This window comes from Entelurus aequoreus, linkage group LG10, assembly GCF_033978785.1.
Source record: "Entelurus aequoreus isolate RoL-2023_Sb linkage group LG10, RoL_Eaeq_v1.1, whole genome shotgun sequence".
Taxonomy (NCBI): domain Eukaryota; kingdom Metazoa; phylum Chordata; class Actinopteri; order Syngnathiformes; family Syngnathidae; genus Entelurus; species Entelurus aequoreus.
The window spans coordinates 71,666,906-71,683,241 of record NC_084740.1 but is presented as its reverse complement, the minus strand read 5'-3'; the positions used below and the strand labels follow the sequence as shown (position 1 = coordinate 71,683,241).

The 16,336-nt window shown below is 42.6% G+C and overlaps 1 protein-coding gene across 1 annotated transcript in view; it reads right to left on the bottom strand.

Moving 5' to 3' along the window:
- The window catches only part of ttn.2 (titin, tandem duplicate 2), a 216,303-nt gene that overhangs the window by 116,432 nt on the left and 83,535 nt on the right, over positions 1-16,336 (bottom strand). Inside the window, 21 exon segments of the mRNA XM_062061968.1 lie at positions 1,617-1,743; positions 1,819-1,958; positions 2,027-2,296; positions 2,499-2,777; positions 2,900-3,295; positions 3,384-3,434; positions 3,797-5,068; positions 7,774-7,905; positions 8,026-8,937; positions 9,964-10,140; positions 10,283-10,336; positions 10,505-11,413; positions 11,894-13,468; positions 13,672-13,743; positions 14,312-14,395; positions 14,501-14,650; positions 14,854-14,919; positions 14,991-15,062; positions 15,274-15,339; positions 15,681-15,746; positions 16,086-16,151. Of these exon segments, the coding sequence (XP_061917952.1) occupies positions 1,617-1,743; positions 1,819-1,958; positions 2,027-2,296; positions 2,499-2,777; positions 2,900-3,295; positions 3,384-3,434; positions 3,797-5,068; positions 7,774-7,905; positions 8,026-8,937; positions 9,964-10,140; positions 10,283-10,336; positions 10,505-11,413; positions 11,894-13,468; positions 13,672-13,743; positions 14,312-14,395; positions 14,501-14,650; positions 14,854-14,919; positions 14,991-15,062; positions 15,274-15,339; positions 15,681-15,746; positions 16,086-16,151 (6,936 nt within the window).

Sequence of the window (16,336 nt, the reverse complement as noted above, 5' to 3'; positions counted from 1 at the left end):
AGAGGTGGCATTATGAAGTAGAACTTTATGGAATAGCGCAAGAGCTGTGTAATAACAGCAGATGAGATGATGGCAAGTGGCGTAGGGTTATGGATTATGATGGGCAGTTGATAACAATCAACTAACTGCATCTTTACCTTCAATGTGAAGCGTTGCTGTCGTTTTGTCCGTTCCACAGTCACACACATACTGTCCTTTATCGTTGTCTTCAACTTTTCCTAAGACAAGTGATCTGCGTTTGCCCTCTGCCTTTATGGCCACTATCTTAGAGGCTTTAATTTCGGTTTCATTATGGTACCACATAACTGGGACATCTTTGTTGAGCTCACACTCTAAAAGCACTTGGTCTTTTTCCACTGCAGTGTAGTCCTGCAACTTGACTGTGAAGTATGCATCTCCCTCTGGAAGGGGACAATTTGAAAGACATTTGTAACGCAAAACCACATGGAACTCAGTCCAGACAGAAGAAGGAGCAGATACATATGGGCTGCATGGACAAAATGTTACCTATGACTGTTAAATTGGCCATGGTCAAAACCCCTTTAGCCTCAGCCTTGATCTGGCAAGTGTCATCCAGGGTCACGTCCTTTATTTCTAGCACATGTCGCGTCCCATTGACATGCTTCAGCACTGTTCTGCTCGGATGGACTTTGACGTCATTCCTGAACCAGGTGACGGGAATATTTTCATGAGAGAGTTCCAGTTCAAAGTGAACTGTGCTGCCCTCCTTCACCGTTTGGTCCTTTAATGGTGAAATCAGTTTGAGCCTGATACCTACAACCGCATGGTCATAGAAGTTAGTACAACCCAGGGCACAAGCGACACACCAACACGACCACCTAGCACTTACCTTCCACTGTGAGACGTGCCGTGGACGTTTTACCCAAAATCTCAATCTTGTACTCGTCCTCGTCTTCAAACTCACAACAGTTTATGCCGAGCACATGCTTCTTTCCATCAATGATTATGACATATTTTGCATCCGGTGTGATGATGTCACTGCCTCTGTACCAAATAACCTGAGAAACATCCTTTGTGATGGTGCATTCAAATTTAGCCTGTTTCTTTTCAGGTACACTAACGTCCTTCAGTGGGACAACAAAGTCCATTGGGATTTCTGAAGAAGGTCAGAAGATGACACAAGTGGACATGTCAGCACACAACAGTCTAAAGCGGCCAGTTTCGCAGCTCCCAACAGATGTACAGAGGAATAAAACATCAACACATGATAATGAAATCAAGATAAAAGATTGTCCTCTAAAACATATTAAAATAATTCTAGAACTTAACTGGCCACTGTTTGTAGTCTAAACACGACATCTAACACCAAACCAAATCAAACCATCACATATGGCTGGACAGAAGCAGACTAAACTGTAAACAGACACAAGTAAACAACATAATACGGGGAAATAAAAATAGGGATCTGTGCAGTAATGCCACTTTCATTGTCCTCCCTGGTTTTGAGCGGCCTATCGATAAAGACCTAAAGTCCACACATGTCTCATTTTATTGCATTCCTGGTGGACTTTACTCCTTTAATCGTACAGCTTGTGCTTTAAAAAGACAACGAATGGCAGCGGCTTCCATCCAAGATTCCACTAGTACCTGCTTACCTTTAACACTGAGCATTGCGCTTGTTAAAGCGTTCAATGCCTGGTAGGACACTTCACCAGCCTGGTCCAGTTGGCAATTTTTCAGCGTGATCTTGCGTATGCCACGCTCTGTTTGGATTTCACAAGTCTGAGGAAAGAAAAAAGTTAGAGTAAGCCTATACAGATCAGTGTTCAGAAGAGAAAATAATCTAAATAGTCTTACTGGGGATCTTGTCAGAAGCTCCCCTTTGAGCTTCCACTCTCCTGGAACATCTTCCTCAGATATTTCCGTCTCAAACGAAGCATCTTCCTTCTCCATCACTTCCACGCTAGCCAGAGGCTTCAGGATCTCTGCCTCACGCTCTGAGAGAAGGCAAGTTGTAAAATTAAGCACAAAACAAAATGGCATATAACGCAAACAAGACCCGAACCTCCTAGCGTCAGTTTGGCTTTGTAAACACGCCCCTCCACCTCCACGGAGTATTCGGACACGTCATCAGGCTGGCAGTTCTTTATGGTCAGTTCCAAATCCTTTCCGTCTTGCTTGATGTCCACCTTGTCAGAGGGAGGCAGATCGTTCTCTCCTTTTCGCCACTTCCAGTTGGGTGTGTCCTTGAACAGCTGGCATTTAAAGGTGGCGTTGGCCTTCGGTTTTACATGCTGATCTCTCAGAGGCTTCACAATCCAATCTTTGATGATCTCTGTTTGATCCAGATGACACATTTAGATTGTAACACATCATTGTGAGTATAAAAATAAAAAAAGAACAAGGTAGGTTGAATTGTTTCCTGCCCCTTTCATTAGAAGTGGAAAACAACATAACTAGGTGAGACTTTGTTGTATTGTTAGATGCCATCATTTATGCTTAGCAGCTCAGTTCATGATAGAAATTAAAACCCTCACCAGTCACTTTCACATTTGTTGACGTCTTCAGTTCCTCCTGATTTGCCACTTCACATGAGTATGTACCAGCGTCGTTTTCAATGCAGTTCTGGATGGTTATTCCATGCTGCATTCCTATAATGTTGATCTGGATCTTGTTAGCTTCTCTCTTAACGACCTCACCATTCTTCTTCCAGACCACGTCTCTTTCTTTGTTCAACTCGCAGGTCAAGTAGAGCGGCTGTGTCTTTACAGCGGAAGTCTCTGGCTCCAATTCATGGATCCATTTCACAGGAAGCTCTAGAGACAGCAACAGATACATTTGAGGTCCTGACAGATTCTGCTTCAAGCCTTTACAAGTCCTAAAATATCATTACAGGAAAAGTTCAACAGAATATGAGAGGAGGAACTACAGTATGCACCTTCAACAATTAGCTTGGCGGAGCAGTTGACTTCCTTGCCAGCGTTCTTGGCTACACAGGTGTATTCTCCGGTGTCTGACAACTGGACGTCGACGATGTTCATCTTGCGATCTTTGCCATCAGATGTAAACTTGTACTTGGGGCTCTCGCGCAGGTTGTTTCCATCTTTCATCCATGATGTGACAGCAGTAGATGGCGAGACTAGGCACTCGAACAAAGCTGACGATCCGATAGACTCAGCCTCTTTCAGAACGATGTCCTGAAGCTTCTTGATGAACTTCAACGGGACGGCTTTCAGCTTGAATCCACCAAAAGGTTCCTCTGGAGGAGTAGGTCCTCTTCCAGCAGGCCTGAGGCCCCGACCCCTGCCTTCACCTGGCGATGGTGTTTTCTTGACTAAAACACAAATCAAAGACAAAGAGGAAAAGATACCTTTAGAAAAGGCCCATTTCTCTGAAAAAATGTCAGCAACAAAAATACTCACGTTTGATACCTCGGCCCCTTCCTCGTCCTGCTTCTTCAGCTGGTTGTCCCTCTGTTTAGAAACACATGACATGAGCTTGTAACACAGAACACAAATTTAAATGACTGACCTGAATTGGACAATTTAGCGTGATGGTGACTATGAAATTCACAAAATGAAGAATGTATCATTAGGACATGACATTGATGACACAACACAAATGGAAATGGAAATGTGACACATGTCACAAGAATATGTTTGACACACAGGAATGTCATTGCAGCATGAAGAGTGTTGTGAGGATCACCATGAAGAAAACATACGTATGGCGTGTGAGCAGTATGAGGGATGGAGGCACAACCATGGCAATGAATTAAGATTACTCCGTGCATGAATGGTGGCTCTTCCCAAATGTCCCGCCTCCATCGTCTCACCTCTCTTGGCCACCCCTGGAACCTCCAGAGCGCCCTCTTCCACTTCACCTTCCCAGTCTTCAGCCTTTTCCTGAGGAACGAGTTCCCAGCCCCAGGCCTCTTCCTCCACCGGCTCTGCCTCTTTTTCCACCCTAAAGTCCTGCTCGGACACCTCCTCTTCTGGCTGTGTGGCTACTTTCTTTATCTCTACTGCTCCAGGAGAAACTTCTTTCATAATAGGAATTTTTTCTTTTGGAGGCTTTGCTGGTTCTCGATCCTCCTGCAATGGCTTTTTGGTTACCTTATCTCTTTTAATGACTTCTATAGAGTCCTTAGGTGAAGCTGTTTTAAGAGTCTTTTTGAGGTCCATACTCAGCTTCCTTTCAGCCTTTTCAGCTTGTTTAAGCTTGTCAACTTTTGGTGATGGTGTCTTTTTTAGTTGGACCTTTTTGAGTTGCTCCAAAGGTGTCAAAGCTACCTCTTCTTTTTGGTCTTTCTTTGGTGTGACTGTCTTCTTCTGTTTCAGAGGTTTGGGCTCCTCATTAACTTCGTCTGCTTTCTTCACTGGAACTTGGGAATCAATCTTCTTCCCTGGAACTGGTTCGGCCTCCTTTAACATCTCTGGCTTCTCCTCTGCTTGAGAAATCTGACGAAGGTCTTCAGCTGGTTTCTTGTCTTTGACCTCTGCAATCTTCTTTTCAGGCTTGGCAGCTTCTTTTGAAGGGACTGAAAAGGGCTTAAGCGTGACAGACTCTGCATCCGGCTGCTGAGTTGGTGTCTTCTTTACCTTTGCAAGTGCTTTGGCCTCTTCTGTATCTTTCTTCTCAGGTGCGTCCGTCACTTTAACCGGCTTCTCAAAGGGTTTTAGTTTGACAACTTCTGGTTCTTTTTCATCTAAAGGCAGTCTTTTTATTTTTTTCAAGGCAGCTTCAGGATGGGCTGGTTCCTCTTCCAGTGGAACTTTGGGAATTTTTTCCCAGAAAATTGTTTCATCTGACTTATCTTTTGGAGTATCTTTCTGTGGGCTCCATTGATGTTCAGTATCTTCATCAACTTTTGCTGTCTGTTCTTCATGCACCATCTCAACCACGTCTATTTGTGTGGTCCTGGTAGCTTTCTGAGACTCCTGCTCCTTCTCTGACACTTTGGGTGGAACAAATGGAATCTTCTTCAGTTTGATAATTTCCAGCTCTTGCTCTTCTTCTTGCTTTGTGATTGGGGTGGCTTTCCTCAGAGAGGGTAGCTCAAAAGCCCCTGTCTCTTCCTCATGAACTTGAACTTTTTTGAGTAGAGCTGTTTTTTTGGCAGCCGAGGTTTGAATTACCAGACGTCAAGAGTCAAAGTACACCAGACAAACAACATACACGATAAAGGACAGGGACACAGACACATACAAAGAGTTTATAAAAGAAAAAATGTCTCTCTGAAAGTGAAATGTAATACGTACTTAAAATATTTGGGGTGTGTGTTCTTCCTACCTTTCTTGACTCCTGCCGGTGCTTGAACAGGTCCCTTGGTTTGATCTAATGCAAGGGTTAAAACAGTTGTTATTTAATTTCTTATTTGATTAGGTAGTTTTATGTGTACCTTAGAGGCCTGAGATAAATACACTGTCAAACATTGTGACATCGCACAATGTCAATGACAAAGTTGTCCAATACAAAAAGTGACATACTTAAGTTGGACAATAAAAACAAGACAAAAACTGTAAAACAACATTGGCCAATAGGAATGAACACCGTTTCAGTGGTCCAACAAACATGTCTACCTGTCTCAGGTGCCACTTTATCCACTCTGACAGTTTTTACTTCTTCCACAACCTTCACGGTTGACTCTTCAGCCTTTACAACAGGCATGACTGCTTTCGATGTAGAAAAAGATCAGACATTGCAGTAAAATCAACACACAGGTTGTTAGTAATGAGAAGCCATTACAAGAGTAATCTAAGAGTTCTTCGATACCTGGTTTGGTAATTCCTATTTCCAGCTGCTCACCGTCAGGCATTTTGTCTTCAAATGGTTTTGTTGCTTTGCTCACTTCAAGTACAACGTAAATAAAGTCATTGCACAAATCGACATCTTCAAAGCATTCTACCGCTCAACTTTTTGTGCAGAGAGCTTTTTTGAAAATGTTACGCTTGCTTAACAGTGACATTCAAGAGGATGGTACCTTCTTGGGGAGCAGCAGGCTTCGCTGGTGTTTTTTTGGGCTCTGGCTGTGGCTCCTTTACTGAAGCTTGGAAAATAAATGAAACAGTGTCAACAAGATTGACACCAAGAGCGTCAACAAGATTGACACCAAGAGCTTAGCACAACAAAACCTGACAACCGAACAGACAGACACTGAAGAGGTTAGTGTGCTTGGTTTGTACTTTTCTCAGATGAACATAGGTGATGTGAGAAGAAATCAAATTAAACAAATTAAGAATTAAATAAGCCAACACCAATCTGTTTGGGTTGACACAAGTTTTGTGCTCAAACGAAATGGGTGATGTGACATGACGTCCTCTTGAAAAGATGAACAAATGACGTCCGCTGATGGAACACATATGTGCTACACAAAGACTTGTGCTCAGGTCAAAAACACGTGATCGGTGACACGTCACACTTTTTATTCTGTACCTCTGGCAACATTTTCCTTCTCGCCCAGAGACGAAAGCCTTTTTTCTTCAACCACTGCTTGCCCCTTTTTTCTTTGGGTTTCAGCTTGCCGCGGAGGTTCTCCCCCTAAGGCAGCAAGGCCAACCTCTGACCGAACCATCTTTGGTATGGTTTCATCTGTTACTGAAGGTTGCCTGACATTGGCCATTGAATCCTTCTCACATTGTGACTTTGGTATGTCACGTTCCCCTATAACAATTGAACCTACTTTTGTCTGCTCTTTGAACACTGATTGACCTATCTTAGAAGCGTCTCTGTTGGTTTTGTCTCCTCTCACTGTTTCTGTTTTAATTTCCTCTTCTTTTGCACATTTCTGCTGCCCTAAGTCTTTAGGTGTTATTCCTACTTGTGGTCTTTTATCTAATCGTACTACCTCAACAGAAACGGTTTTGACTCTCTCCTTGTCTTTGGCTTCTATTTTAGCAGCTACTGGTGACTGAATGTGCTCTCGACTTATTTTTTTTCTTGTATCTGTATGACTGGTGTCTGCAATGTTGGTAGTTGAGTGTGTTGTGCAAAAGGTCTTTAATTTCTCCATTTTACCTTGGATGAGACTCTCAGGGGTGCTCTGACATTGTAGACTATCTAACAGTGTTTCTCCTTCCATGATCAGTTTTCTCTGACATAGAACATCCAGCACAGGTGTCTCAGAACGTTTTATTTCTATTCCCTGCTTCAATTCTGCCTCTGTCAAGCTATGAAGGACATCTTTTTTAGTTGCGTATTCTACGGCATCGCCTTCAACAGCTTGTTTGTCTTTGAGAGGATCGGAAGACGCTGGCACTTCTGAAAGTAGTATTCTAATGGCTTCTTTTTTTCTCTCCAAAGTGTGATCATATTCATCTTGAACCATGATGGTATCGCTTTGCTGTTGCTCTATAGATATGTGTTTTGCTTTGTTTAAACTTTGTCTTTTCTCTTTCAGGGATCTTGATCTGTAATCAGATGGCATATTTAATGTTTTAGGAGCTTCTTCCTTGATTAAGAGATTTTCTGGCTTGGAGGTATGTTCTTCCACCGGTGTCTCTGCTTTTATCATCTCTCCATTCAGAGAAACTCTGGGCTGGACATCAATGTGCTTCTGTATGGTAGTCCTCTGTGCTTGAATTAGGGAGTCCTGTATAAGTAAGTATTCCGGGGATTCTTTCATTGTCAGAGAGTGTTGATACATAGATGGCTTTAGTGCATTTGCATGCTTAATTATATTATCTGTATCTGAACTAGCTCCTTTTTTTTTGTCTTCTATATGATCTTTAGCTGTGACGGTGTTAGATGAAATAAAGCCTTCTCTGGTTGTCACAGACACTTGCATATTTTGAAAAATCTCCCCGGGCTCACTGATGTGTTCCTGATCTGTCCTGCTGGCCATCTGTAGACTGCCTAATATAAACCTTCCATCCTCAACAGTTAAAGATTGAGGAGACACCACCTCCATCACTGGTGTTCTTTGTCCTATTTGCTGTTGTCCACCTGAAGAAGAAAAGCCTGCATTGTCTTCTTTTTCTGTTACTATATAAGACTGGACCACACTCAGTTCATCCTCAGTCTTATTTGACTCACATGTTTTTTTACCTGCAGAGGAACACTGACCTGCTGATTTCTTCCGTTTGCCTGGACTGATGTATCTGTCCTTTGCTTCTGACTCCTGACTTCTGTTGTTCTCAGCAGCAGCGAGACATCTTTGCGCCTTTTCCTTCTGAATGTTTGTCATTTTTCTTTCAGTCACTTTAACATTCTCCAGCTCAATTTCCCCTGGAATATGACTATCTTGGTCTGGTAGAACTGCACTTAATTTAGTCATTCTTTCTGCAGGTGAAACTAAGCTCTGTTTATATTTTTCCCCTTCAAATTTCTCTGGGTGTGTACTCTCAGCTACCACTTTCACTACAGACGACGTCTTCTCAAGCTTCTGAGATCTAACATACTCCTCTGGAACGGTCACTGGCTGACTTTTTTTCAGGCTGGCAGCTTTTTCAGATGCAATCGGTTGATCAACATTCTGGATGTGTTTCTGCCCCTGTTCAGTTATATGCTCATCAATATAAGGATAAACTATTGGTAAAGTTTCTTCCAGTAGCTCTTTGTTCTTCAAAGGCGCCTCAAAAGACATAGTGGAGCTCACCTCCATGGATTGTTTTGGCTCTACCAATGAACTTGAGATTATTCTATTGGATTTCTGATTAAATATCTTCTCAACGAAGTGAGTCTGTTTTGCACCATTGACCCCTGTCAGTGATGTTTGGCCAGTAACAGCTGTGTCACTTACAGGAAAAGCTCCATGTTGTACCTGTGAGGATGTTGAATCTGTGTGAGAAACATTTTGTATTCCCTCTTCTGGAGGTTCACAGGTGTCCTCAGACAAGAACCCTGTTGACCCTGCCTGATAAGGTGAAGCAACTTCAAATATTTTGTCTTGAGCTGTGCTCATGGTCAGCTGCTCTGGTTCAATACTCTCAGTGGGTTTCCTTTGTGGCTTTGTGGATGATGTCAGTTTTTCTGATACTGTGTCAGACAGAAGAGGTGTTGTAAGTGTGTTGGGTGTTGAATAATCAGATGAAATTAGGGTTGATGGGATTTGTTCGTCTATAACCTTTTTAGTTTTGACAGTATCAATTTTTCTCTCCCTCAGTGTTGTGAAGACCTTTGGAGAATTATCTAAAAAACTTTCCAAATTCAGATCCAATACTTTTATTCCCACACTTCTGGCTGTCGACTCGGAATCTTTGAGAGGACTGAAGTTGATGGTTTCATATTTTAGCTGCTGTGCTTTGGTGCTAGTCTCCTGCTGATCCAATTTGACTGTGACACAGTCTTTCACTAAGGGCTTCCTCACTAAATGTGTATTTCCTTTTGTGAGAAATGATAAGGAACGTTCTTCCTCACTTCTGTTTAATCTTGTCGGTTTTACAAGGTCTTTACTTGATGCACTAAGATCTATAACGTTAGATTGAGTAGAGTCATTTTTAGCTTCTGTTGGTGTCTGTATTTCGTCAGCGTGAGAAAATTCTGATGTTGCGTCTGTTGGAAGAAGCTCTTTAATCCTCTTTAATTCAGTGTCCTGCCTTTGTTTTATAGCAGTGTTTAACTTGAAGATAACATCTTCTAACCCTTTATCCTTGATGGCTTCTTCTAACTGTTTTTTATCCTCCTCATCCTCCACTGCTTTTAGATATGCTAGCTGGGATACAGGTGCTAATGCTCCACACCTATTAACAGTAGTAGAGTTGCCGTCCTGGTGTTTGGACTTTAAAAGAGGACTAACTGAAGGCGGTCTGTCAGGTTTGTGTCTCTGTGTGACTATATTCAGAAAATTGTTGTCAGGCAAAGCTGTCAACTTCCTCTCATGTCTATCTGAGAATTTGAACCAATGTTCTCCACAATGTTCCACTTGTTTTAGCTCCTTTCCACATTCCTTGTTTTTAACTTCTACTGTTTTTTTAATGCTCTCTACAGGTAAAGCTGGTGATGGCATTTTCTTAACAAAGGCACTTTTACTTTTATGCTTTTTTACTTCAGCTAGTTCTTTACACTCTGTTTGAAAGGCCTGTGTCTCAGAACCATCAGTAACAGATTGTTCGCCTCCAGCTTCCGAGTTTCTGTCCTTTTTGTCATGTTCTTCTTCTCTTGCCTCTCCCATGTGGACATGAGGTGCTGTCTCAGACAAGAAGCTGCCGGGCACCTTACTTTGTGCTTCTTTCACAGACACTAGAGGAGGAGGATTGTGGGGTAAAGTTAAATGAAAGCACCATGGGGCGGTGCCAAGAGATTAGGACAAGACAACACAGACATCTTAGTATGAGTGGACAAAAAGACAACACGCTAAATGCGGACATTGTTGTTGCTCTACCTCTCTCAGCTCCTCTTTCCAGCATCTCCAGATGGATAGGCAACACCGTGGCTTCTTTAACAACAAAAAAACGCAAGATATTAATATTCAAGGGGGATGAAAGCAAGAAAGACAGATGCTTCTGTGTGAAAAAAAATTAGGACAATGTGGAAGACAGAGTGATGGGATGAGGTTGAAGTAATGGCTTCTGGTGGTTGCACATGAAGACTACCCAAACTGTACCTCTGGGAGTAGCTTCGCTAGGTACTTCTTCCTTCTCTTCTCTTTTCTTGGTGATGATTGAAGGTTTCTTTTGGGTAGTGATTTCTATTTGAGGACTTGATTCTTCTCTTAGAGTTTGGTCACGCACTGTGGTTTTGGTCTGTTGAGGCGGGATGTCAGACACTGACATTTCTGCTTCTAATTGAGAAGTATTGTCAATAAGCCTGTCAGATGCTACTTTTTTTTCCTGTTTCTTCCTAGGTAACTCATGTTTCTTAGCTGACTTGTGGATCAGTGCTGAATGTTCATCTTTTAACCCGTCAGCAATGATGTCGCTGTGCTCAACGACAAGACTCTCTTTTGGAGTTTGCCTTTGTTTGTCCTCCAAAGAAGTTGAAATGGTCTCTTCTTCTACTTCTTGTTTGCCTTGGAAAGTCTGAAATGTTGTGTGTGTGTCATCTCTTGCAGTTTTGCCCTTCCTTTCTCTTTGAACAGTTGACCTGCTTTCTTTCTTGACTGTCTTCTGCTTTTTGCCCGACAGGTGTGTGTCTTTCCCCTCATCTCTTGATAGTGTCATTTGTTTATCTTTTGTAGGTTCCTTCTCTGGAGCTTTCTCACTTTTAGACTCCTGGGCGCCCTGTACAGTTATATCTTTGATTGGTTGTGGAGTTACTTCGCTCTCCTTACTGATGGTAATGTCAGTCATCTCGCCTCGCAGTTCAGACATTTTATTTCTTTGTGTCAGCATCTCAGTCAAGACTTCCACCTGAGACAACGAAACCTTCATGTGGCCTACAGGGGACACAGGCCTCTCGTACGACACTTGGGCTGGTTCTCCCATCTCCTCATTTGGCAGTAGCCTCTCTGTGGGAGACACCTTCTCGGTCACATGATAAACTTCCTGTTGCGCCTCAATCTCAAAGAACCTCACTGAGGCAAAAAGAGGAAGACAAGGCGTCATGCGGCGGCGCCAAGAAGTGACGACAGAGCACACACATAAGTGTTAGGCACAACAACACAACAACAACTGACGGTGAATACTTCAGGTCATATTTCTTAATTGTTCGTCAAATTTTAAATTGCTGGATACCTTGTTCTTGTGGAGAGACTTTCTCCTTCTCTTGTTCAACCTCTGAAAGTTGAATCTTTGCAATCCTTTCTATTTCTTCAATGCCAAACAGGTTTGTTATCCAAGACAGTGTGTTTGCAGAAGGAAGAAGAGATGAGACAAGATAAATAGACAAACAAAGGCCACAAACTCAAGAGCAGACGAACAGCTGTCAAAACCAGAGGTGAGTCAGATGTTACGGAAGAGTTTAGTTTAGGCTGGTTTCTACTTTTAAAAGTAGATATGATATAGCATGCATGAAGAAGAGGGAAAAAATAGAAGAAGTTTTGCCTTTGCTGTACCTGTGGCTGAATGTTCCACTACTTCCTGCTTCATTTCAACAACTCCAAAGAACATTTCATCGGAATGTTCCTTGGAAACCTTCTCATGTTTCAACATAGAAACCACCTCATATTCTTTTGCTTTTTGGGTAACCCGAATAGGCTTCTTCTCAAAAACGCTGCTCTCTGGTTGCTTTCTCGGAAGCTTTTCAGCAACCTTTTCAGACACTTTGCCAAAGACTTCTTCCCCCATTTTCTGGGGTGTCCGAACTGTATCAGCATTCTGAGGAAGCTTCTCTGTTTTTTTATTGTGTGTTTTATCTGGAAGCATCTGAGGTAATTCCTCAAGTTTGCTATCTGGAAGCTTCACAGGTGTTTTATCTGGAAGCTTCTCACATACTTTTTCATGTGTTTTATCTGGAAGCTTCTGAGGTATTTGCTCAGGTTTTCTCCCTGGAAGCTTCTCCGGTACTTTGTCAGGTTTTCTATCTGGAAGCTTCTCTGGTACTTTGTCATGTTTTCTATCTGGAAGATTCTCATGTGTTTTCTCTGGAAGCTTCTCAGGTATTTTCTCAGGTTTACTATCTGGAAGCTTTTCTGGTTCTTTTCCACATGTTTGATCTGGAAGCTTTTCTGGATCTTTCTCAGGTTTTCCTTCTGAAAGCTTCTCTGATACTTTCTCATGTGTTTTCTCTGGAAGCTTCTTGGGTGCTTCCTCAGGTTCTCTAACTGGAAGCTTCTCAGGTACTTTCTCAGGTACAGGTATTTTATCTAGAAGCTTATCAGGTATTTTCTCATGTATTTTCTCTGTAAGTTTCTGAGGAACTTTCTCAGGTTTTATTTCTGGTAGCTTCTCTAGTACTTTCTCATGTGTTTTTTCCGGAAGCTTCCCAAGTACTTTTTCAGGTTTTTTAACTGGAATATTTTCTGGTACTTTCTCATGTATTTTATCTGGAAGGATTTCAGGTACTATCTCAGGTTTGGTATCTGGAATCTTCTCTGATACTTTCTCGTGCGTTTTCCCTGGAAGCTTCCTGAGTGCTTTCTCAGGTTTTGTTTCTAGAAGCCTCTCTGGTACTTTCTCATGTGTTTTATCTGAAAGGTTTTCAGGTACCTTCTCTTCTATTTTATCTGGAAGCTTCTCAGGTAATTTCTCTTGTACTTTATCTGGAAGCTTCTCAGGTATTTTCCCAGGTTTTCTATCTGGAAGCTTCTCTGATACTTTCTCATGCGTTTTCCCTGGAAGCTTCCTGAGTGCTTTCTCAGGTTTTGTTTCTAGAAGCCTCTCTGGTACTTTCTCATGTGTTTTATCTGGAAGCTTTTCAGGTACCTTCTCTTGTATTTTCTCTGGAAGCTTCTCAGGTAATTTCTCTTGTATTTTATCTGGAAGCTTCTCAGGTATTTTCCCAGGTTTTCTATCTGGAAGCTTCTCTGGTATTTTCTCATGTGTTTTCTCTGAAATCTTCTCATTTACTTTCTCAGGAGGAAAGCTATCTGCTTCAGTCATTGATATCACAACCTCATTCAGCATTTTCTGAGGTTGTTTTCGAGGTGCGGCCTCATCTTCACATACAAGATCCAGTTTGGGCTCCAAATCTTGAAGGTTTGAAGAACAACATGCGGAGCACATGAAGAGCAATAGAACGTGCTGGCGCACACACTCACACAAAGACATCAGGTTATAGTCACAGTTAAAGTTAATATTAAAGATAAAATATATCATGAGGCTGTCCTCATACAAGCAGAATTTAAACAGAAATAGACGTTCAAGCTCAAGTGAGTAAGCAACATCAATGTACCTATTTCACGCTCTGCTGGCTCTTGTTTGGGTGGAACAATAGCAGCTTCTACCTTTTTGACTGCTTTTGGTTCTTCTGCAATTTTTGCTTCCACGGGAACTTGAAAGAACACCATTGAAAGAAGTATATAAAGAGGGCACACAAACGTGTAATGGCACACTGAGATCTACTGTACGCAATGGACAACTTCTCTTAGAGATGCAGAGGTTAGCTGTGTCAAACACACAACCAGCATTTAAAATGCCTTTAAGACTGAGTTCCTAGAGAGAGATGATTTGGATGATTGACAACCCGCTGAGTTTCAAGTACCTTTTGTGACCAGAGGCTTCTTCTGTGGTGTTTGTGTTTCTGTTTTGTCAACCTTCTGCGGGACTGCAGCAGCCTTCTTCTTGGCTAGTTCCTCTGGCACTTTGAAATGAAATCTTACATTATATACGTTATGATCTCAAGGAGACAAGACAGGCAGTTAAGACTTAAGAAGACAAAGAGAAGACCAACGGTTGATGAAGTGTACCTTTCTTGGCAGGTTCTTTTGGTGCAGGTGGTTCTACTTTCAAAAACTTAGTCTCTGGTGCTTCATGTTTTTTCATTACAGGCTCTGGTTTGGGTGGCACCAAAAGCACTGGTTCCTCAGGTTTACCTACTTGAGGTTTTCTTTTTTCTGGCTCGGATTTTGGTGTTTCAGGTTCAAGTTCTGACTTTATCTTGGTAGGTTCTTCCGGGACTTAAAGCAACATTCAAAGTATTCGATTCAAAGATGAGCTACCATTTTAGAAGCAAAGACGCACACAAACAAAGTAGAAAACTGTCCAGAAAAGAAAGAGAGTACCTTTGGGAGGTGGCGATGTCGGTTTCTTCAACGGTACTGGCTTAGCTTCCGGCTCCAGCTCAGCCTTTGCTACAACCTTGGCCTCAGGTTTAGGCTTAGCAACAGGCACTGACTTTTTAGGCTCTGCTGGTGCCTGAGGTTTGGGTTCATCTTCAGGTGAGCAACACAAACATGATCTAAGGTTAGCACACACTGATGGGGTGCATGTGCAAAGGTTGGGACAGCACCCTAAAGAGTGACGATTGCAACACCAAGGACAAACAACACAACTGAAGCCAGATGGCTAACAAGAAGTGAGAGACCACCTTTAGGGGACCCCAAGCAACAGTAGGGAGCAAGAGTGCTAAAAGTACCTTTCTTTGGCACACTGGGCTCCAGCGGTGGTGAGGGAAGAGCTGGCTTTTTGGGCTCCTCTGGTTCTTTGAAGATAGAGTTAGACATGTTAGAGATCACGGATGTAAAAACAGTCTCTCACGAAGTCAAAGTCTACCTTTAACAGCAGGAACTTTCTTCTCTGGGACTGAAAGCACAGGAAGCTTCTTCTCCACTGGTTCTTTAGTCACTGCAACATCAACAGTTCAGTCAATCCTCTAAAGTATGGCCCCAGCCCCAGCCTCTCATATACACCAGGTATAACACAGGCTCTTGGGTAAACCAGGTACAACACAGCCTCTCATGTACAACAGGCACAACAAAGCCTCTCATGTACACCAGGTAAAACACAGACAAGCTGACGGTTTGGGTACAAAGTTAACCGCCATGCATGACGGTACCTTTAGGTGGCGCCTCTTTCTTCTTAGCTGCCGCCACCTTGAGTTCTTGCTCCTCGTCTTTGGTAACTTAAGAGAAACTCATCATGTTAGTTTCAGGCAGAAAGTGGACAAGAAAACATGAATGTGACAAAAACAGAGACAAGGACAAGTTTAGAAATAGGACGGAGAGCAGAATGAGACACCTTCAGAAGATTCACTGCAACATCAACAGTTCAGTCAATCCTCTAAAGTATGGCCCCAGCCCCAGCCTCTCATATACACCAGGTATAACACAGGCTCTCGGGTAAACCAGGTACAACACAGCCTCTCATGTACAACAGGCACAACAAAGCCTCTCAAGTACACCAGGTAAAACACAGACAAGATGACGGTTTGGGTACAAAGTTAACCGCCATGCATGACGGTACCTTTAGGTGGCGCCTCTTTCTTCTTAGCTGCCGCCACCTTGAGTTCTTGCTCCTCGTCTTTGGTCACTTAAGAGAAACTCATCATGTTAGTTTCAGACAGAAAGAGGACAAGCGAACATGAATGTGACAAAAACAGAGACAAGGACAAGTTTAGAAATAGGACGGAGAGCAGAATGAGACACTTTCAGAAGATTCACTGCAACATCAACAGTTCAGTCAATCCTCTACAGTATGGCCCCAGCCCCAACCTCTCAAATACACCAGGTATAACACAGGCTCTCGGGTAAACCAGGTACAACACAGCCTCTCATGTACAACAGGCACAACAAAGCCTCTCATGTACACCAGGTAAAAAATACAAGATGACGGTTTGGGTACAAAGTTAACCGCCATGCATGACGGTACCTTTAGGTGGCGCCTCTTTCTTCTTAGCTGCCGCCACCTTGAGTTCTTGCTTCTCGTCTTTGGTCACTTAAGAGAAACTCATCATGTTAGTTTCAGACAGAAAGAGGACAAGAAAACATGAATGTGACAAAAACAGAGACAAGGACAAGTTTAGAAATAGGACGGAGAGCAGAATGAGACACTTTCAGAAGATTCACTGCAACATCAACAGTTCAGTCAATCCTCTACAGTATGGCCCCAGCCCCAGCCTC